The sequence below is a fragment of the Eubalaena glacialis genome, chromosome X (genome assembly GCF_028564815.1).
Source record: "Eubalaena glacialis isolate mEubGla1 chromosome X, mEubGla1.1.hap2.+ XY, whole genome shotgun sequence".
Classification (NCBI taxonomy): Eukaryota; Metazoa; Chordata; class Mammalia; order Artiodactyla; family Balaenidae; genus Eubalaena; species Eubalaena glacialis.
The window spans coordinates 137,922,323-137,945,841 of record NC_083736.1 but is presented as its reverse complement, the minus strand read 5'-3'; the positions used below and the strand labels follow the sequence as shown (position 1 = coordinate 137,945,841).

General features: G+C 43.0%; 1 protein-coding gene across 1 annotated transcript; it reads right to left on the bottom strand.

Moving 5' to 3' along the window:
- Positions 1-2,624: 2,624 nt before the first annotated feature.
- Positions 2,625-22,321, bottom strand: FUNDC2 (FUN14 domain containing 2). Its single transcript, XM_061178693.1, has 5 exons — positions 22,160-22,321; positions 18,029-18,179; positions 10,517-10,592; positions 6,433-6,564; positions 2,625-3,158 (listed from the first exon to the last, which is right to left on the bottom strand). Exons 1-5 carry the CDS (start codon positions 22,290-22,292, stop codon positions 3,081-3,083), a joined length of 570 nt encoding a protein of 189 aa, XP_061034676.1. The 5' UTR covers positions 22,293-22,321; the 3' UTR covers positions 2,625-3,080.
- Between the last annotated feature and the right edge of the window lie 1,198 nt (positions 22,322-23,519).

The window sequence follows — 23,519 nt, the reverse complement described above, 5'->3', positions numbered from 1 at the left end:
TTCACTCCTTTAGTCATGTCCTGTGTTCTGCCAGGTCCAGTAGGGAGGGCTGTCAGCCTGTTAATGAGTGTCCTGAGGCTGAGGGGCGGGAGCAGAGAAGTGGCCCGGATGGGCAGCCGGAGGAAAGTCAATGACAGTGACACTCATGACAATGGGGCCACTCAGGCGGAGGTGTCCCCAAGCTCAAACCGTGTTAGCAGTGAGGATACAGAGCCTTAGCAAGACTGAAGACACGGGAGTCTATTTGTTGGCCCTGAGCGGGCAGCAGCCGGAAAGCAGAAATGCCCCTGATCCCTCTCCCCCTCCTCTGCTTATAGCTCCCCATCCCACCTGGCCCATCACAAGGAGGGACGCTGGATTCAAGGGTGGTCCAGAGTGGCAGGGATGCCAGGAGGGGAGAGGAGGAGGACACGGGGGCTCTGGGGTGAGCAGCAAAAAGGGAGAAGACCCTCATAGGCACTCTGGCCACCAGCTGTCACAGGTTCTCCGGTCCAGGCCCAACTACAGGTAGGGAAGCCCCGAACAAGGGGAGCCAAAACCCAAACACGGTCAAAGTGACGACTGAAAACGCTTAATCCCTCCGTCAGTGAAAGAAAATCTGCCATCTCTTCAGCCCCCCATCACTAAGGAGGCACAGCATGTTATTGGATTCTGGGTACTGGAGAAAAATGCATCATGAAACAGGCCTTGCCAGTCACATGGAAACCAGTTGCCTGGTCCTGGTGTCTCAGTTTTGCGTGAAGGGGTGGCAGCTGTTCTTTGGGGGGAAACCTCTCACTTCACTACCTGAAGCAAAGCTGCTGACAGCAGGGCCTCCATTTAGAGGCTCCCCTAACTGCCTGAGGGAGCTCTCCGAAATGCCACCCGTGACGAGCACCAGAGCACCGCCACTGTTCAACCTCAGCACCCACTCTGCCCAGCCACCCATGGTGGCCCCACTCAGCGGGCAGAACCCAAGGCCATCCTGATTGCAATAGTGTGAGGCCAACCCGGAACACTGACCTCAACCACGTCCCTCAGGTGGAAGCTAGAATCTTACTTCAGTCTATTCTCTATTATAACCCGCTCAAAGCAGCTTAGAGCAACCTGCTAATCTTTGTCATCACCAATCATCACAGGAAAAACAGATGGAGAAAGGCCACCCCACCCCACTACCTGCAGCCCCCATTCCACGGGTCTGGGTGGGGTCAGATGGGTATGATAATAGGGTATTGCACTTATGATTTTTAAGATGACTTCTTACCTTTTACAGACACATACCAAAATATAATAAAATGACACATTTGGTATTTGTTTCAAAACGATTGATAAAACAAGCTATAATTTGATGATCATTATAGGTGGGTGATGGACACATGGGGGTCATTGTACTATTTTCTGTATTTTTATACATGTTTGAATGTTTCCATAATAAAAAGTGAAAAAAAATTTGAGTTCTTCTACAAAAATATGGAACAATGTGGCTCATACCGTTATGATTTGTATATAATTCATACATGTTACAAGCAAGACAACTTAATGTTGCCTTAAAATACTACCATAAGGAGAAAAATGCAAATGGATGAATTCTATAAAAAATTCCACACATCCACTAGTAGCTACAATTTCCAAATTCAATACATCATTCCCAAGGTAAGTTAAAAGGCAAACATTTTAAAAGGAAGGCCTTAAAAACACACATTTTGCAAGGGATCACCTGCAAGTTTAAGAAGTTAATTCCAAGTTTTCCGAATTTTCAGAACTCATGAAGTCTCACAAATCCTGTGGATCAGTGCCTTTTCCAGATACTTTTCTATGAGCTCATTATTCATATATTCAACAGATACTGAGTACTTATTAAGTGTTTGGCTCCATGGATATAATGGTGAAGACACAAGCCTTGCCTTCCTGCAGTGGATATTCTAGATGGTACAATAGAAGGCCATTACAGAAAAATGTGTTAAGTTTCTAAGCATGGGTATATCTATAAACTTTTATTTTAAAGAAAAATTCTAAGAGTTGGGGTCATCCTGAGACAGCAGATTACCTTTGATGATAGAAATAATTTATTTCACATGTGCTGTTGCTATTGCTACTGTTCTCAATTCTTAATGCTTGGAATGTCACCATTTAAAAACTCTGGTTCAAATGTTATATATTTCATACTAACTGGTTAAATAGTAGAATTGGCACAGAGGAGCTACGGCTACCCCTGATGTTTTGACAAGAGGTAAAGAATATTCCACATTTCAAAGCTTAAAAGCTTTTCTATTAAATAAAAATCCAAGAGCTTCTTCCCTCTTCCACCTAAAGTCACTTATTTTACCATAAATAAATCCTTTGGAAACCATCATGAGATGCATTATCCTGTATGATGGAAAACATCCCTAGATAATACCTGAATGCCTCTAAGTGACCATCCTAAATGTATCTATTGGTTGGTTTCCCTAAAGACCTTCCCACCAAACACAATACCTTCCGCTCAGCATATGTATCTTTAGTACAAGTTCATTCCATATGCAGATTTTTCAACTGTAGTGCACATGCTCCCATTTTGTCAGGATAATTAGAGCCAGTACAAGTAGTTCTCGTTCTGTAACCTAAAATCTACTACAAAAGAAAGTAGACGCCAAGATACCAAAATCTTTCATGCTTAAAGGCAAATGTATTCAGTTCCTTTCCATGCAGAACATAGTAAGGTATCTTATATGCTTGTTATTTCTTTTCCAAATCAAGTTTGGGACAACCTTTGAGGATCCACTCATGCTCCATGGTGAGCCATCTTGTACCATGTTCTGGTAAGTATCTTACATAGGGGAGAAAGGAATGTTCTTGCTGACCTACAGATTAGTCAAGGGGGGAGTGTGCTGGGAGAAGAGTTAACGTCCACTGTCTCTTCCGTTGCCGTCAAGGTCATGGTGGGGCCGTTATCCACTTGTACCAACAGATGCCTACAGAAGCCATTCAGATACGCCATGGCAGGGAGGAAGGCACGGGAGAAGAGGGAGAAGAGGACGAAGAGGAGAGACTTGCTATCCTACGATGGAGTGAAGAGGCTGCTGGCTGGAAAAACCAGGAATAAGGAAGTGAAGTCATCCTCTTTAGGATGCCATACCAAGCAGAAAGCCTCCGAAAAATCCACCAGTCACTAGAACATTCTTCTTCACAAACGACACCACCTAGGAACAGAAGATAGCACAATGGATTACTTTGCTGAGGATATTATTAGGAAGCAGGACGCAGATCAGAAGGTGAGATGACGTGTCTTTGGATAAGGTAGTGGCGGGGTGCTAGCGCAGTGATCACATTCAAGGGATGCTTTTCAGACGGGACTTTGCAAAGAGAGAAGGCACCACATTCAGTAAACTGGTCTCTCCTCCAAACCTGTCCACACGTTGCTCCCGCCCACGCATCTGTCCATCTATCCGTACACCCTCCTCTGAAACTTTATTTTCTCACATTCCTACAGCTTCCCATGCATGTGCTCTATCGACCTCCATCCCAGAGGGAACTTTCTCCCAAGTGCTACCATAGAAAAGTATTCACGAGGGGAATACACCCTGTAGCCTGGCCTACTGGTTTCCTGGACTTCAGTACAGGGGTTCATCTCCCTAACCCCACCCCGACCTTTCCCACTCCACCACCCAGCCTCCTGGGACCCTCGAGCCCCCTCATTCCCACTGTGCCTGTGTCTTCACTCCTCCCCGACTTGACTGGAACTATATTTCCCTATTTGACGCATTGTCTCTTGCCATCTGCCCTCAGGGGGAATGAAAAAAATGATACAATTTCCTGACATAACTTCTTCCATTCATCATCTTTACTCATTCCTCAACTTGCTCCACCTTGGCTCTCAACTCCACCACCTGACTGTAACTGTTCTCGCAGAAATCACCAATGGCCTCCTTGCTGCTAAACACTGACCCAAACATTTTCATTTCCTGCTCCCCAAATACGACTACGGGCTCTCAGGGGGAACCAGCCACTCTCCCTGGGGCCTGTGAGAGGGCCAGGCCACAAAGAGGGATACTACAAACATTTGTGGAATGAACCAATTCCAAACCTTCTGGTTAGTTTATAATAAGTGCCCACTGTAAGGCAAAAGTCGGTTCTAATCAAACGTTAACCTTATACTTTTTATTATATACATTCCTGTATCATTAAAGAAGTTTTCAACAATCATGTATTACTTTTGTAAATGTCTGAAAAATAAAAAAATTTTGAAGTGAAAAAAGTGTAAGTTTCATAACCTTGAGCTTGAGGAGGGAGGAAGGAAGGGAGGGAGGGGGAGGGACTTACCTAAGTGCACAAATGCCACGTTCCACTCTGGGCAATGGACAGCTTTTTTTATAAAAAATTTATTTATTTGAGGGGTTTTTTGTTCTTCTTTTTGAACTTTTCCATTTTACTACACTTTATTGAGGTATAATTTACATATAGTAAGATGTGCTCATTTTTTCACTGAAGTGTAGTTGATTTACAATGTTGTGTTTATTTCTGCTGTGCAGCAAACTGATTCCGTTCTACATATATATGCGTTCTTTTCAATACTCTTTCCCATGATGGTTTATCACAGGATACTGAATAGAGTTCCCTGTGCTCTACAGTAGGACCTTGTTGTTTATCCATCCTATACATACTAGTTTGCATCTGCTGACCCCAAACTCCCAGTCCTTCCATCCCTCCCCACCCCCTCCCCCTTGGCAACCACAACTCTGTTCTCTATGTCTGTGAGTCTGCTTCTGTTTCATAGATTCATTTGTGTCGTATTTTAGATTCCACATATAAGTGATATCATATGGTGTTTGTCTTTCTCTGTCTGACTTATTTCACTCAGTATGATAATCTCTAGGTCCATCCACGTTGCTGCAAATGGCAAAATTTCCTTCTTTTATACGGCTGAGTAGTATTCTGGCAATGGACACCTTTGGCTGAGCACTCGCCACTACACAGAATCGTCTTTTTCTTTTTTTCTTCTTTAAAGGGAATGTCATTTTTTTAAAAAAAATATTTATTTATTTGGCTGCACCAGGTGTTAGTTGTGGCATGTGGGATTTTTTTTTTTTTAGTTGCGGCACGCAGGATCTTTTAGTTGCGGCATGCGGGATCTAGTTCCCTGACCAGGGATTGGACCCAGGCCCCCTGCACTGGGAGCACGGAGTCTTAGCCACCGGACCAGGGAAGTCCCTCTGCTAAGTTATCTACCACTCATCTATCTGCTTTCCAACTTTCAAACATTTGCTAATATTTCTTGTCTCCTGGTATTCCCTTCCTGTTCTCTTGGTCCTTGTAGGTTTAACCAGGCACCTTCCTGACACCTTGATCCTGGTTTATTTCTCCCCGGTTAAGTGCACTTATATGTTTGGGACATTTGACATTTTTCCAAAGGTAATAAAGAAGTAACAAAATACATCCTTTTAAAAAAGAAGCCCTTCTCCTGTCTTGTCGGGAACCAGCTGCAAGCTGACACAGTCCTTGCAGCTTAAAGCATGGCAAAGTCCTGCTTAATTCTTGACAGGACCCGAAAGAGTTATTAGAGAAGATATGAGTCTTGGCCCGTGAGGTTGCTTGCGGTTTCTCTAACTATAGTTTGTCCTTGGCATATTTTGGTAATCACAGTCTGTTCTCACGCATGTTTATATTCTGGTTCGCAGAATGTTTTGTACTATAACTTCAACATTAAGGAAATACTGTCTGATGATTCTGTCTTGTGATTTTAACAAAAACATGTATTGCCTACTGCAATCTATAAAAAGAGTTTTGATGGGAAATAAAGTGTGTGTGTGCTTGTACACCACCCTCCTGACCCCGTCTCTTCTTAATCCCCTCACGTGCTCTCAGGACTTGTTCCTCAGTCTAACAGCAACTGACACTGTCCCTCCAGTATAATCTGACCTGATTTTATGCCTTAGATCAGAGGTTAGCAAACTACAGCCCGTGGGCCAAATTCAGCCAGTCACCTATTTTTAAATAAACTTTCATTGCAACGCAGCCACACCCACCTGCCTACCCATCGTCTATGGCTGTTTTCACGCTACACAGTGGAGTTCAGTAGTTGTGACAGAGATCACGATGCCTACAAAGCTGAAAACATGTACCATCTGGCCCTTTACAAAAAAAGCTTGTGAACCCCTGGGCTACACATTCTGGACATTTCAGAGATGTGTGTGTGTGGAGACAAAAACATGGCTCGAAACGATCAGCGTGGCTGTGAAAGCTGCACCCTCCTCCTCCTCGCTTGCTGCTCCCGTCCCAACAGGAACCTGTTCAAGGGATGCTCAGAGCACGTGTGTGCCTGCAGCACTTCGCACTCTCACTCAGCGTAAAAGTCACCAAAGCTACTGGTCCTTGGTCCTTGTGGGTCTAACCTTTTAAAATGCCGCTGAGGTGAGGATACTCCACCTCAGGCTGACATATGGTGTGTCTACCCCATTTGCGCACACAAGGCCTCACCTCTTGCGCTCTGCTTGTGGCCCCCGCGGGCGTCCGGCCGCTCTGGCGGATCCTCAGCTGCTCCCGGGCTTTCTGCACGTCCTTCTCCACCCGCCGCCAGTCTACTCTGATGTAGCCAGTGTGGTTCGCAAGCTTTAGTTTAAGAAACAACAGCAAGAAAGGAGAAACGCAGGATCAATCACTGGAATATGTTACCAAAAATCCTTCTGAGTCTCTATCTTTGGAGGTATTTGCCATCCAGCTTTTTGTATTACAATGACATTCACTCCACAGCTACTCAGCGTCCACCCTATGTGCGAGGCCCTATGCCTGGCAACGGAAGTCCACACACTGGCCTTCAACGACTGCTGGCGATTCTTTCACTTTATCTATACTCTTACCCATCTCTATAAAATTAATGAGTTACTATACTTTTTTTAAATCAGATTGGAGATGATTAAAATACTGAAAATATACAGTGTTGGTAAGGATGTGGGAAATGGACACTCCTATCACACCCTTACTGAGAGTGTTTACCAGCAGCCTTTTAGGAGAGCGGTTTGGCATCATCCGCCAACACTGAAACTGCACGTGCCATTATGCTATACCCAGAATGGCAGCTCTTGTCACAGCAGCTTTACTGGAAATAAACCAAATGTCCATCCGCACATGAATGAATAAGCAAATTGTGTCATGTTTACACAACAAGATGTTGCTCAGTACTAAAAAGAACAGACTACTTGTAGCAGCAACAGAGCTGGATCTCAAAAATCGTACACGACATCCAAGTTCCGATTCTGTCACTCCACCCTGTCTCTCCCACAGGACGAAGTACATTGAACAGCTACTTGGGGGCTCGGAAGAAAACAAGAGCCTCTGACTGGAGAAGCCCAGAGCCGTGTACTTCCCATATTTCCTAAGGTATCACCTGGCCTAGACTTCAGGCAGGACTCAGAAACATTCTGACAAAATTCAACACACATTCCTGTAAAAGCTCTTGGAAAAACAGAAACAGGGAGAACTTCCTCAACTTGATAAAGAGCATCTACAAACATACAGCTAATGTCAATCACACTTACTGGTGAAAGACTGAATACTTTCATCCAATGTTAACAAAAAGGCAAGGATGTCTACTGTCTCTATTCCTATTCAACACTGTGCTGGAAATGAAGTCATAGTGCAACAAGGAAGAACATAAGGTAAGAGGCGTCCAGATCAGAAAGGAAGAAGTCAAAATGTCACTATTTGTAGACATGTTTGTCTACATAATTTCAAAGAATCCAACAAAAAACAAACAAAAACTCCTACACACAAAAAGCAAGTTTAGCAAGGCTGTACACTACAAGATAAACACACAAAATAAATTGTATTTCTATATGCTAGCAATTTGAATTGGAAATGGAAATGAAATTTATGATTTTACAATAGCTGCAAAATAATCGAATACTAGGTACAAATCTAAACAAAAATCATATAGGATCTGTACACTGAAAACTACAAAATGTCTGTTGAAGAAAGAACTCAAAGAGAAATGATTAAGCCAGAGTTATTGCAATCCCAATCCCAGCAAGATGTTTTATAGATATGTAAACAAGCTGGTTCTAAAATGTGTATGAAAAGACAAAGGAACTAGAACAGCCAAAACGATTTTGAAAAAGAACAGAGTTGGAGGAATCACACTACCTGATTTTACAGCAATCAAGACAGTGTGGTATTGGAGAAGACACACAGATTAATAGGACAGAATAAAAAGTACAGAAACAGACAACCCAATTTAAAAGAGGGCAAAAGACCTGAATAGATACTTCACCAAAAAGGAGATCTGGACAGTAAATAAACACATGAAAAGATGTTCTACATCAGTAGTTGTATCACTCTGAGTCCAACTGGGAGACAGCTTTAGGGCTCAGGGTGAGTGCCTGGGGAAAAGCAAAAGAGCAACTAAAGCTCTTATAAGGTATCTAGGAATAAAACTGAACCACAGATGGACAAGATCTATATGGAAAAAGTAACAAAAGTCTAGGCAAAAACATTAAAGAAGACCTAAATAAATGGAGAGAAAGCCTGTGTTCACAGCTAGATGATACAATATCATAAAAGATATTAATTCTCCCCCAATTTATCTATATGGTTCCCATGCAATTCCAGTCAAACATTTTTCTTCTTACTCTTTTTTTCCCCTCTTTTTGGGTGCACCATGCGGCACACGGGATCTTAGTTCCCCGACCAGGGATCGAACCCGCACCCCCTGCAATGGCAGCGCGGACGGAGTCATAACCACTGGGCTGCCAGGGAAGTCCCCCAATCAAAATTTAAACAGAATCTTTGAAAGGAATTGACAAGCCTGTTCTAAAATTTAGATGGAGAAGCAAAAGTACAAAAGCAGCCACAACGATCCTGAAGAATATGTGGAGGAACTTGTCTTGCCAACTATCAAGGCTCAGTAGATACAGAAAGTAGAGTCAGAGCCACACATATATGAACTTTGATATATGATAAAGGCAATGGTACAAATATTGAGAAAAGGAAAACTTATTCACTAAATGCTGCTGGGACAATAATCTGGATGAAAGAAAGGAAACTGGATCCTTATGTCAAACCACACCCCTGATCTCCCAACATCGTGACTACCCTGGTGACAGGGCACATGCGTGCACAGCACAGACCCCCATGTCCCACCTGCACTGCACTCCTTGCACATCTGACCCAAGCAACACCAGAATCCCAGTGCGAGGGTCCTTCCTGGAGGTTAGTCTAATGCCCATTACTTCTGTCAGTCAGAACCCCCAAAAGACACAGAGGGTGCACTCAGGGAAAGCACAGGGACAGAACAGGACTGTGGGTCTAGTGCAAGAGAGCTGTCACCGCGCTTGCATCTGAAGGGGTGCGAGGAAGGAAAGATGACTGCAACCCAGAAGGCAACAGGAGGGGTGAGGAGGGGCCTGTCTGCTAACAGCCACAGGGAGGGAGCCAAGAAGCTACACAGGGAACGGGTCCGGGGGCAGCTGCTGGTGCCTCGCTAGTCGCAAGCAGGATGCTGCCGGAGTCACGCTATGGAGTTCCCAGGCTTGGGCAGAAACGGGCAGGCAGCTTTCACCATGTTGCTGAAACAAGGGCGCTTGGAGCACTGAGGCCGCAGGAGCAGCTGAGACCCGAGGGAGGGAGGGGAGGGAGAGGCCTGGACCCGCCCCAGCTCCCTGCTCACCCAGCTCCAGTCACCTCTGGCTAGAACCCCTTGAGGCTGCCAGCCCAAGCGCCCACCCTCCCCTCCCCGAATTGCTGACGCACAGAAACTGAGATGATAAAAAGATGGTCATTTCAAGCGTTGGGTTTTGAGGGCATCTGTGATGCAGTGATGCTGTACCACACCCGCCCAGCCCACCAGTCATGAGCGGGCCTCTTCTGGCCTCTTCCACACACTTCATTTTCACCTGACGCATCTGGAAAACTCACTCAAATTGTGATTCTAACGTGGGACGACCTCGCTAAAATGAGGGCTGCTACCTTCGAGAGGAGACAAAGAGCTGCGGATCCGGACACTCTGGCTTGGCTGCACCTCAGAACCACCTGCAACTTTAAAAATACTCCGATATCCAAGCAGGCCTACCGCCCGTGAAATCAGACGGAGGTGGGGGGCAGGCCCCAAGCACCAGTGTTTTATAAAATTCCCAGGTGATTCCAATGTGGAGTCAAGTTTGCAAACCAACTGTACACAGCAGCCTCAGGGAACCAGCAGCCAGTGGTTCAAAAACAAACTCCACACCAAGGGCCAGCAGAGGCCATCTGACCAGTGTCATTTAGCCCTGTCTCTCATCGACTTAGTGTCTAAGAATAAATCATATCACAGGGCACTTGCATCACACCTGGGATTTCTGAAATCACACTTGCTTCATATTTCAAGTGGTCTTGAAAACCCTGGAAGGGAGCTATGGTAAGGAATATGCACGTGTCCCCATGTTATAAATGACAAAATGTAATCCACCTAGTAATTGAAGAAGTCTGACTCAAAAGGTTACTAGCATTTCAAATGGTACATGAAACCGTCTAAAGTAACAGAGCCCGGACTGTGTGTGAGGACGGCCAGGGAAACACTCCACATACAGACCTGAAGCAGGAAAAATCCACCTCCCAGAGCTGTGGCAGCCAACCTTCCAACCTTCTGGAATATGAAACCAGTGCACCTACAAAAATCAAGTTAACAAGCTGTCAGACAAACACGAGCATGGACTTCTAACAACATTCAGAGCCTACTTACCTTGGGATGATCCAGCTCCTTCCTACTCCAGGCATAAAGCCCGAACCCTCCAGAACGAGGAAACGGCAGAGGCTCCGACCTCAGAAAGACCCTGACTCAGACCTTGGCTCTACTACTCACTTCATTTTGTGGTCTTGAGCAAATCCCTTAAACTCCCAAGCCGTGTTTTTAAAAGATGACTCCGGCTACACTGTGAAGAATGGATCAACAAAGGAAAAGATAAAGCAGAGACTCCAGTCGGCAATATGGGAGAGAAATGGCGGCAGGGAGGGAGCAGCCCTGAGAACTCTTGGTGAAGTGAGTAAACACATGACTGTGTATGAGGCCAGAGTGGTCGCACGGGATAAGGGACAGGCTCTCAGTGCCATCTTCTCTGGTCGGCATCATGATCCCTAACACACGAGCATTGTTAGAGCTTCTTCTCTGGTCCCCTGGCCTCCATTTAGCCCCTGGGAGTCTATTCTCAACATACGGTCCTTCTAAAACAAGGGTCAGCAAACAAACCATGGCGGGGGAGCCCAGTTGGCCTGCTGCCTCTGTCTGTAAGTCAGGTTTCACAGGCGCACGGCCACACCAACTCCTAACATACTGTCCACAGCCGCTTTCTCACTACAACGGCAGAGCTGAGCAGGTGCGACTCAGACTGCGAGACTGGCAAGGCCTAAACCACTTACCACATGGCTCTCAACAGAAAACTCTGCCCTGAAGATGGCGTATAAAGCCCTACACTTAGATTTAGGCTCCCTTTACCTCTCTGCCCTCATTTTCCACCACCTACTGCTTGGTACACTTCAGTAGGAGAAAAAATACATCAATATCGATAAAACATTGCATGCAGGACCTCACAAGGATTTTAAATGTTTTTAAACAAAAGCTAGGTATATCTCAGAAGGGACTCCTAAACTGGAGAAGTGATAGGACTAGTAAATAAACTGTTAGGACTCACCTTAATTCTTAAATGTGATTATAAGCTGAAGTAAACTGCCTGTACCCTGTATCCACTGGCCCTAAGTCCCTGACGTGAAGGCATTAACTGACATTTTGCAGCTAAGATTCATTCATGATAAAGGCAACCAACTGGATCGTTAACTAGCTCTTATTTCTCCGATCTTTTTTTCAAAAACCTAACATGGATAAAGGTGTTTTTCCCCTCCAAAGAAATTTGGGAGAAAAAAATGAAGTATATATAAACTCCAGCAATTTTCTTCTCAGTCTCTTTTAATTTTATCTTTAAAATTAGTTCTATAGAGTAAGGTACAGAACACATGTGGAATTTTTTTAAAGCCATGTGTAAATGTGTCCCAGAACAAGAATCAAGACTCAATTATATAAGAATAAAAAAGATATCTAGCACCCAATAAGGTAAAATTCACAATACTGTCATCCCATTAAAAACTACCAGGCGGGCAAAGCAGGAAAACAGACCCATAATGATGAAAAACGAAATCAACTGAAAGCAACCTAGAAATGGCACAAATGACAGAATGCTGACAAAAACATCAGAAGTTATTATGATTGTATTCCATGCTCACGAAGCTGGAGGAAAGATTCCACATAATAAGTAGGGACAAGGAACATATTTTAAAAGGATACAAATCAAACTTCTACAGATGAAAACTATATGTCTGAGAGGAACACTGTACTTGATGGAACTAACAGCAGTTTAGATACTGTAGAAGTAAAGATTAGTAAACATGACGTAGCAATAAAAACTATCAAAATGAAACAGAAGAATACATGAACATGGTTGTAATACTGAAATATGGTTATACACTGGGGAAAACTGGAGGATGGGCTCTCTGGATTTTTTTTTTGCATTTTTTAAAATTTATTTATTTATTTTTATTAATTTTTGGCTGCATTAGGTCTTCGTCGCTGCGCGCGGGCTTTCTCTAGTGGCGGTGAGCAGGGGCTACTCTTTGCTGCGGTGCAGGCTTCTCATTGCGGCGGCTTCTCTTGTTGCGGAGCACGGGCTCTAGGCGCGCGGGCTTCAGCAGTTGTGGCTCGCGGGCTCTAGAGCGCAGGCTCGGTAGTTGTGGTACACAGGCTCTCTGGATTATTTTTAACAAGCACCTGTGAATCTACAGTTATCTCAAAATAAAAAGTTAAAAAAAATAAACACTGTCAGTGAACTACAGGAAAATTTCAAGCAGTGTAATAATATGTCTAACTAGAACTGTTGAAGGATAGAAAATATTTGAATAATGAGAAAATATTCTAAATTTGATGAAAACTGTAAGTTGATAGATCTAAACAGCTTAATGAACTCAAAGCACAAAACAAATGATAAATATCTTAAAAGCAGCCTGAAAGGCGGGGGGAGGGACATATTAGGTACAGAGGAATAAAATTCAGAGATAACACATTTCTCATAGAAAATAATGCAAGACAAAAGATAATGGAACATTTTTAAAGTACTGGGGGAAGAAACAACCCTGTCAATCTAGAATTCTATACCCAGTAAAAATATCTTTCAAAAAAACAAAGATGAAATGAAGACCTTTCTTAGATATACAAAAGCTGAAAAATAAATCATCACCAGCAGCCCAAAAGTACAAAGAATGTTAAAAGTGGAGGAAAATGATACCAGATGGAAATCTGGATACACACAAAAGCATGATGAGCACAAGAAATAAACTATAAGGGTAAATATGAAAGGTTTCATTTTCATTATTTAAAAATATAAGAATTAAATATTTAATGAAAAAATGTAAAAGTTAAATGTATGACAATGAAAACCAAGGGTAAAAGGGTAAAATGGAAGTATACTGTTTTATTTTTTTTAAGATTTTTTTGATGTGGACCATTCTTGAAGTCATTATTGAATTTGTTACAATACTGCTTCTGTTTTATGTTTTTGGTTTTTTGACTGTGAGGCATGTGGGATCCTAGCTCCCTGACCAGGGATTGTACCTACACCCCCTGCATTGGAAGGCGGAGTCTTAACCACTGGACCACCAGGGAAGTCCCGGAAGTATACTGTTGTAAGAGCATTACACTCTACATGAAGTGGTATATCTCTTGATGATAGACTGTGATAAGTAAAAGATACATCCTATAAACCCTAAAGCAACCATTAAAATTACACAATTAAGAGACATAGGTAATAAACCAAGAAGGGGCATAAACAGAATTATGAAAAATATGTGATTCAAGCAACAAAAGAACAAAAAAGAACAAATAAACTCGACTTCATCAAAATTAAAACCTTTTGTCCATCAAAGGACATTATCAAGAAAGTGGAAAGACAACTTAAAGAATAGAAGAAAATATCTGCAGTCATGTCTGGTAAGAATCTAATATCAAAAACATATAAAGAATTCTTACAACTCAAGAACAGAAAGACAAACAACTCAATTTCTCCAAAGCAGATGTACAGATGGCCAACCAACACATGAAAAGATGCTCAACATCGTTAGTCACCACTTCACACCCATGTCATGCCCACTAAGGTGGCTATAATAAAATGTTTTTTTTAATGAAAATAATAAGTGTTGGCGAGATGTAGCCATAACAAGGAAAGAAGTCCTGACACACACTGCAATGTGAATGAACATCAAAAACACGATGCTCAGGGGGCTTCCCTGGCGGTCCAGTGGTTAAGACACCCTGCTTCCACTGCAGGGGGCACAGGTTCAATCCCACGTCGGGGAACTAAGTTCCCGCATGCCACTCGGTGCGGTCCCAAAAAACCAAACCAAAACAAAACATGATACTCAGTGAAAGAAGCCAGACATACAAGGTCACATATTGTATGATTCTATTTATATAAAATAGGTAAATCCATAGAAACAGAAAGCAGACAGATGGTTGCCAGGGGCTGGGGAGAGGGGAGAATGGGGAGTAACTGCTCAGCGGGGATGGGGTTTTATTTTGGGGTGATGAAAATGTTTTGAACCTAAAGAGAGGCAGTGGTTACACAAAAGTGTGAATGTACTAAATGCCGCTGAATTGTACACTTTAAGATGGTTGGTTTCATGTTATGTAAATTTCACCTTAATTTAAATTATATATATATATATATACACATACACATTATACCTATTTTTATTACACACACGTATATTTAATCCAAAAGAAAATAAAGAACAGAACACCAAGATGGTAAATTTAAACCCAATGATAACAAAAATAAACTTAAAGGTAAATAGTCTAAGCACCCTAATTAAAATGAAAAGATTGTAAAATTGGATTAAAAAAAGGAAGACCCACCTATATGCTGCCTATAAGAAACCCATTTTAAAGAACTGTTTTTAAAAAAATATTTATGTATGTATTTATCTTGGCTGCGCCAGGTCTTAGTTGCAGCACTGGGGATCTTCGTTGCAGCATGTTTAGTTGCAGCATGTGGGATCTTTAGTTGCAGCATGCAGACTTCTTAGTTGCAGCATGTGGGCTCTTAGTTGCGGCATGCAGTGTGAACTTCTTAGCTGTGCCATGCATGCAGGATCTAGCTCCCCGTCCAGGGATCGAACCCGGGCCCCCTGCACTGGGAACGCAGAGTCTTACCCAATGGACCACCAGGGAAGTCCCAAGAAACCCATTTTAAACATATAGGCTCCACTTTCCTGAACTTTGCCCCATGTGCCTCTTCCTTTGGCTGATTTTGTTTTTAATATTTATTTATTTATTTATTTATTTACGGTTGTGTTGGGTCTTAGTTGCAGCCCTTGGGATCTTTCATTGCGGCATGCGGGATCTTTCATTGCAGCACGCGGGCTTCTCTCTAGTAGTTGCAGTGCACGGGCTTAGTTGCTCTGCGGCATGTGGGATCTTCCCAGACCAGGGCTCAAACCCATGTCCCCTGCATCGGAAGGCAGATTCTTAACCACTGCACCACCAGGGAAGCCCTTGGCTGATTTTAATCTGTATCTTTTTGCCGTAAAAAATCGTAACCATGAGTATACCAGCTCTCAGTGAGTTCTGTGGATTCTCCTAGGGAATTATCAAACATGAGGGTAGTCTTAGGGACCCCCAAACTCTGCAAACTAGTAAGTGACTTTGGCAAGATTGCGGTATACAGGATCAATATACAAAAATCAATTGCATTTCTATAATATAAGCAATGCACAATGAGAAAGTGAAATTTAAAAAGTAATAGCATTTACAGTAACATCAAAAATATGAAATATTTAGGGATAAATCTGATATAAGATGTGAAAGACCTTCCTACAAAGCATTGTTGAGAGAAATTAAAAGAAACCTAAACAGGGAATTCCCTGGCAGTCCAGTGGTTAGGACTCAGCGCTTTCACTGTTGAGGGTGTGGGTTCAATCCCTAGTCGGGGAACTAAGATCCTGTAAGCTGCACGGCCCGGTCAAATGGAGAGATAAACCATGTTTATGGATCAATGCAATCCCAGTCAAAATCTCACCAGGCTTTTTGTAGAAATCGGCAGCAAGCTGATTCTAAAATTCATATGAAAATGCTAAGTACCTAGAACAGTCAAATCAACTCTGAAAAGCAACAGAGTTGTAAGATTTACACTACCTGATTCATGACTTATTATAAAGTTACAGTAATCAAAACGGTGTGATATTAGCACCAAGACAGACAATCAGTTTAACAAAGAAGACATATAGTCAATTGATTTTCACCATAAGTACAAAGGCAATTCAGTGTAGAGGAGTATAGTCTTTCAACATTATCATGTGGGCACAATCAGATATCCATATGCAAAAAAAAAGACCTTGGATTCCTACCTTACAACATATACAGTAAGTAAATCAAAATGGATCATGGAACTAAATGAAAAATCTAAACCTATATATCATATAGAAGAAAACATAGAAGAAAATCTTGGTGACCCTGGATTAGGCAAATATTGTCAGACATGACTCCAAAAGCTAGAGCTATGAAACAGAGAGTTGATAAACTGTATTTCAAGATTAAGAACTTCTGTTCTTTGAAAGACACTGTCAAGATAATAAGCTACAGAGTAGAAGAATATATTTGCAAATCACATATCTAAGACTTGTGTCCAGAATACATAAAGAACTCTCACAACTCAGCAGTGAGAGAAAACCAACTCCCCAGTAAAAATATGTAGAAAATATCTAAACAGATACCTCACCAAAGACATATGGAGAGCAAAAATAAGCTCATGAAAAGATACTCAACATCATTATTCATCAGGAAAATGTAAATTAAAACCACAATGAGATATCACTTCACAGCCACTAGGATGGTTGTAATCAAAAAGACATTATGCCAGAAACAGACTGAAAGATATAGAAAACAAACTAGTCACAGCCATAAATAAATAAATTAATTAAAAAAAAAAAAAGAATTCAGCTCTCTTTAAAAAAAAAAGAAAACAAACTAGTGTTTACCAGTGGGCAGAGGGAAGTGGGGAGGGGCAAGATAGGGGTAGGGGATTAAGAACTATAAACTACTATGTATAAAATAGATAAGCAACAAGGATATATTGTATAGCACAGGGAAGTACAGCCATTATCTTATAATAACTTTTAATGGAGTATAATCTGCAAAAATACTGAATCACTACACTGCACACCTGAAACTAATATAACACTGTAAATCAATTATACTTCAAAAAAAAAAGGACATTATGCCAAGTGTTAGTGAGGAGGTAGAGAAACTGGAACCCTCATACACTGCTAGGGGAGATGTAAGATGTAAGACGGTACTTTAGAAAACTGCTTGGCAGGTTCTTAAAAAGTTAAGACATTCACCTACTATGACTCAGCCTAACTCTTTCTAGATATTTACCCAAAAGAAATGAAAGCATATGTTCATACAAAGACTTGTACGCAAATGTTAACAGCATTTTAGCCCAAAAGTGCCAACAAACCAATACTCATCAAAGGGGAATGGATAAACAAACTAGTTCATCCATACAGCAGACTACTACTCGGCAATAAAAAGCAATGAACTAGTGACACACACGACAGCACAGATGAACCTCGAAATCAGTATGCTCAGTGAAAGAAGCCAGACAAAAAAGAATACATACTGTATAATTCCATTTATATATAATTCTAGAAGATGCAAAGCGATCTATAGTGATAGAAAGCACTTACTATGTGGCCCTGGTCAAGTAAACCTTTCTAAGCCTTAGTTTCTATTAAATGAGGATAGATAATAACAATAACAATTTCAGAGCCGTGAGAAGGGAATGAGATACCTATATAAATATCTAAAATAGTACCTGGCATGTAGTAAATACTCACTATGTGTAACCATTAAATAGCACTCTAACATTATGTTTAGATGTATACTATTTATTAAGTGATCAATTTCACAAGTCAATGTATTTTCATTGGTTAAAAGAGATGGTTCCTATAACCCCAACACTGAGTCATGCAAAAAATGATACCGGACATCTTTTACATCACTTACCATCCAGTGACACCTCCAATTAACAGCTGGGTTGCCACGCTATACTTTTCAGCTGAAGGCCCAGATTCCTGCCCAAACAGCTTGCGCCACCATGGCTGCTTTTTAGCAAGTTCTGCAAGGTCCAGTGACTCAAAATTTCCCTCGAAGTTTCCTACAAGAATTAAGATACTGAATAAGAAAAGTTACTTTTACAATAAATCACTAACATTCCTAACCTAGATAAAGAGATTTTTAAGGAAACAGAGACAGTTGTAATAAGGACATCTAAATATTAATCTATTTTAAAGAGTAAACTGACTCTGAAATTCTGACCAGCAACTTTTGAAAATCAGACTAAAATCAACAAATATCTCAGAGGAAAAAAACCTAGACAATTTAGAATCTGTACTCTAGTTTTTCCCCTGAAATTTAAAAACAACCAAAAGGACCTAGGAAAAACTGGTAGTAATACTTAATAATGCATCCTAAATGAAGTGGGTTTTCTTCATTTGCCTCTCCTTTTCAGGAGTAACTCAATACTATTCAATAGCCCACAAATTCACAAATTCTCAGTACTATGTGTATCTCCAGTGATAATAAAGATAGGAGGTAACCCTGAGAAAACCATAATTCAAAAAGAGTCATGTACCACAATGTTCACTGCAGGACTATTTACAATAGCCAGGACATGGAAGCAACCTAAGTGTCCACTGACAGATGAAGGGATAAAGAAGATGTGGCACATATACACAATGGAATATTACTCAGCCATAAAAAGAAATGAAATTGAGTTATTTGTAGTGAGGTGGATGGACCTAGAGTGTGTCATACAGAGTGAAGCAAGTCAGAAAGAGAAAAACAAATACCGTATGCTAACTCACATATATGGAGTCTAAAAAAATGGTACTGATGAACCTAGTGGCAGGGCAGGATACAGAACGGACTTGAGGACATGGGGAGGGGGAAGGGTAAGCTGGGATGAAGTGGGAGAGTAGCACTGACATATATACACTACAAATGTAAAATAGATAGCTAGTGGGAAGCACCTGCGTGGCACAGTGAGATCAGCTCGGTGCTTTGTGACCACCTAGAGGGGTGGGATAGGGAGGGTGAGAGGGAGGCTCAAGAGGGAGGGGATATGGGGATATATGTATACGTATAGCTGATTCACTTTGTTGTACGGCAGAAACTAACACATTGTAAAGCAATTATACTCGAATAAAGACATTAAAAAAAAGATGTAACGTTTAATTGAGCTGTTACTATTTACCAGGCAATGTGTTAAGGAATAAACATGTATATATAATTAAATACACAGAACAAAGTAGGTACAGAACAAGGTACTATTTATTAACTCCATTTTGTAATTAAGAAGTAGAGGCTCAGAGGGTGATTTATTTGCCCAAAAAGGGAAAGAGTTAACAAAATGTCTAATCCCTCTCTCTGTGGGAAAATAAATTTAGTGAAAGAGGCAAAAGAACTCTACACTGTAAATGAGGAAACACTGCAGAGTTGCAATCTCAATCAAAAAGTAAGTTTTTACCTAGAAATTGAGAAGCTGGCTCTAAGATTTATATGGAAGTACAAAGGACCTAGAGTAGTATTCCAGTTACTACGGCTGTACAACAAATTACCCCAAAACTTCACTCACAGAGCAAAACAATCACTTTCTATGCTCCCAGACTCTATGGATCAGGAATTCAGACAGGATACAGCTCGTCTCTGTTGCATGACGTCTGTGGCTTCAGCTGGAAGAATTACAGGCAGGCGTCTGGAATCACCTACTACATTCACACATACAGGCTGCCTTGCTCTGGGTTAGTTTGGGCTTCCTTACAGCATGGTGGCTAGGGTCAAGGGTGCCTGTCCCAAGAAAGGGAGTAAGAGAGTGAGGAAACTCAAGGGCTCAGCAGAAGCTATATTACCATTTAAGACCGAGCCTCCAAAGCCATGCAGTGTTACTTCCACTGTATTCTGTTGCAGCAGTCACAAACTTCCACTCAGATTCAAGAGGGAATACAGACCCCAGTACTCAGCAGCAGGAGTGTCAAAGTCACACGGCAAAAAACAGCATGTGGAATGGGGAGATATTGCTGCAATCACTTAGGAAAATACAATGTGCCACCAGTGGCCAAAACAATTGTGGGGAAAAAAACAACAAAGTTCAAAGAATTTCAAGACTTCTTATAAAGCTACAGTAACACACAGGTAACTAATTTCAAGACTTATAAAAGTACCCTATTTGACACAGTGTAGAACTGACCTAAGCATATAAAAATATATCAGTGGAAGAGAATACAGAGTCTAGAAGTAGATCTACACATACAGTCATTTGATTTTCACATGGCACCGAAGTTATTCAATAGGGAAGGAAAGTCCTTTCAACAAACTGTGTTAGAACTATTAGGTATGTGTACTAAACAAACAAAAAAACCCTCAATCCCTACTTTACACAATACACAAAATATAACTGAAGAATTAATTCAAGATGGACCATAGATACCAATTTAGCAAAACCAAAATATGGATGTTTAAGGAACTGGGCCTTCTATGGCCTCACAAATAGTTAAATGAAAATTTTTGTTCTAAGGTAACAACAAAACATTACTGCTGTGTTGAAGAAGAAACTCTCTCCCTGGGTTAAAGAACATCACTGAAAACAAGAATGAGTTTTGAGTTTTGTTTTAATGTCATTTTAACAAGCTCCTTAGCTCAATAGAGGGCTCCAGCCAAAAGGGATCAAATCAGAGACACTGAGTTCACCCAAGGTCACTCAGTCATTCAACACACACTACTAAGCACTATGCCGACCAGTCAGCAGCCTTGCTTGTGAGCCCAGGAAAGCAATGATTACAGTATTATGTGATCATCAATATGATAAAGATTGAAATTCCTAATGTCAGCCTCAAAGTTTCTCCCAACAATTTCCTAAGTGCAAATATCTGAGCAACCTACACATTTTAACTAAATAAGGGCAGTCTGCTCTGCAGGAAAATAATTCCACTGTACATTCCAACACCTGAGTCACCTCAATTCAGGTGTGCTGGTAAACGGTTTGGGTTTTTTTAGATTTTTTTAAAATCTGGACCATTTTCAAAGTTTTCATTGAATTTGTTACAATATTGCTTCTGTTTTATGCTTTGGCTTTTTGGCCGGGAGGCACGTGGGACCTTAGTCCCACGATCAGGGATGGAACCTGCACCCCCTGCACTGGAAAGCGAAGGCGTAACCACTGGACCGCCAGTGAAGTCCCCAGGTAAACGTTTCACAAGCGCGCTGGGGTGGGGGGAGGGCTGACTAGTAGTGTATACCAACATCCAGGGTGTGACGTCACTGAAGTGTGACAGCGCTGAACGCGGAGCTGGCAAGAGACGCGGCTTATCACGCTACGTTATTTCCACCACACAGACACAACAGATGTCCATAACCTCAAGAGTACAGATAATAACTAAACATGGCAAACAATAAGGAAGTAATAAATTTTGAGCATTTTCACTGTTTTTAACATAATTTATGTAATCTTAAATTTATATAATTGAGTTTTTGATAATGGTTCTGTGAGCCAGTACTGAACTGAACATAGCCTGAAGCATTCAAAGAAGTAGGATAAGAAGCACAACTGAAAGACGTGGTCCACTGTGTATTTTATTACAGGCTTTTTTTTTTTTCATGGACTCTTCCCTTCACTACGCGGACTAAATAGGCGATTTCCAAGAACCATACCACGTGTACTCTTTCAAAACCATCAATAGCCCAAGTAGAGGCGGCCTGCACGCGGAAAGATGCCGGCCGGGTGTTTGAAATGACAGTCCAAAGGGACAAACAACCTGCCTTAGTCTCAAGGTGCCAGAGTGCTTCCGGGAACAGGGACAAAATGTCTCCAGGCCGAGGCTGTCGGGGGCGGGGCCGGAAGGCGGAGGAGCCCGGCCGGAGACAACACCGAGGGCAAGTTCGGTTCCAGCCAGGCCACTGACCTTGGCCGGACCTCGGGAGCGGCCGGGCCACGGACGAGCTCCGGGCGCCCTCCCCGCCCCTGCGGCGCTCGGGCCCCCCAGGGGCGCTGCTGGGCCTGGGAGGCGCGGAGCCCGTCCCCTTCCGGAGCCCGGGAAGTCGGCTCCTCGCGGCGCCACCGGCGCGCGCGCTCGTCCTTACCTTGACTGGCTGCGGCCATTTCGGCGAGCTCCTCTCGCGATGACACCCGTAGGGGCTCGGCTCGGTAGGACGCGGAGTGGCGCGCCGCCGTCGGCGCTAGCTGGCTTCCGGCACGTGGGGTAGATGTTTCCATTCCCACGGCGGCGGCGGAAGAGGCCGGGCGAGGCGGGGCGGGGCGGGGCGGGGTGGGGCGGGGCGCGGGGCGGCTCGTCCCCTTCCCCGCGCGCAGCCGCTTCACAAGGCGCCAAGGGCGGTGTCACAAACCCCGCGGCCCCGCCCCCCAGGCGCGTCGGGACGCGCGTGCGCGGAAGGCCTCTCGCGGAGGCGCTACGTCATTGCACGTAGTCTAGCTCGCCGCTCGCCTGGGAGGGGGTTCCCCGTGCCCGGCCGCAGTGCGGCTTTTCCCCAGTGAAGACTGCTTCGCTCCTTACTTTACTAAAAATAAAGAAAGCGGGCTTGTAGTGGTTGTTCATGTCAACATTGAGCACGTATTTATCAGTGCTTGCTGTCACAGTGACCGAGACGGGCTCAGAAAGAAAAGCGCTCGCTGCCCGCAGCGCCCGCCGAGCCCTTTAACCACGTGCCGCGGCGCACCTCCCCGCCCCAGCCCCAAGCGACAGCTTTCGCTGTTACTCCGTCTCAGTTCACGGCAACGCCACCTTTCCAAAACCCTTGCTGTTATTCTGAACTCCTCTTTCTCAAAGCCCACAAACCCAGTTCGTCAGCAACCAGCAGAAGCGCCACCTTCACAATGAATCCAGCCCTGCTCGCCCCTCCACTGCTTCCGTCCCAGCCCAAATCACAGTCGTTTCTCGCCCTCAGTTAACAGGTCACCTGCTCCTACCCTTGTACCACTAAAGCCTATCCTCTCCGCTGCGGCCAGAGCTCACGACCCTCCCCTGCTCAGAACCCTACCATGGCTCCCTATAGCCCTCGGTGTATGAGCCGCAGACCCTTTACTGACATGTAAGCTTCTCAGGCACGCCTTCCATGACCATCCTCATTTAAAATTGCGGCCTGGTACACCCCTCCTTCCCCTTCTCCTACTTACTTTCCTTTTGGGCACAGTACTTATTTCACCTTCTAACATACGTAAGGTATTCCTGTCTTTCAGGTATTGCTTACGGTCTCTCAGTTGTTTCTTTTTCACTGCTCTGCACCCAGTGCCTAGGACACTCACTGTCTGGTTAGGACAAATGGGTAGGTGTGTGCTCTTTGGCAAACCATTAACCTCTCTGCCCCTCAGATGGTTCATCTGTACTCACTTTGCAGTCTTATTGTGAGGACTAAATCACATAATGTGTAAAGCACATGACAGAGAATTATCACTCTGTATTGTGACTATGTGTCTACCTTTTTG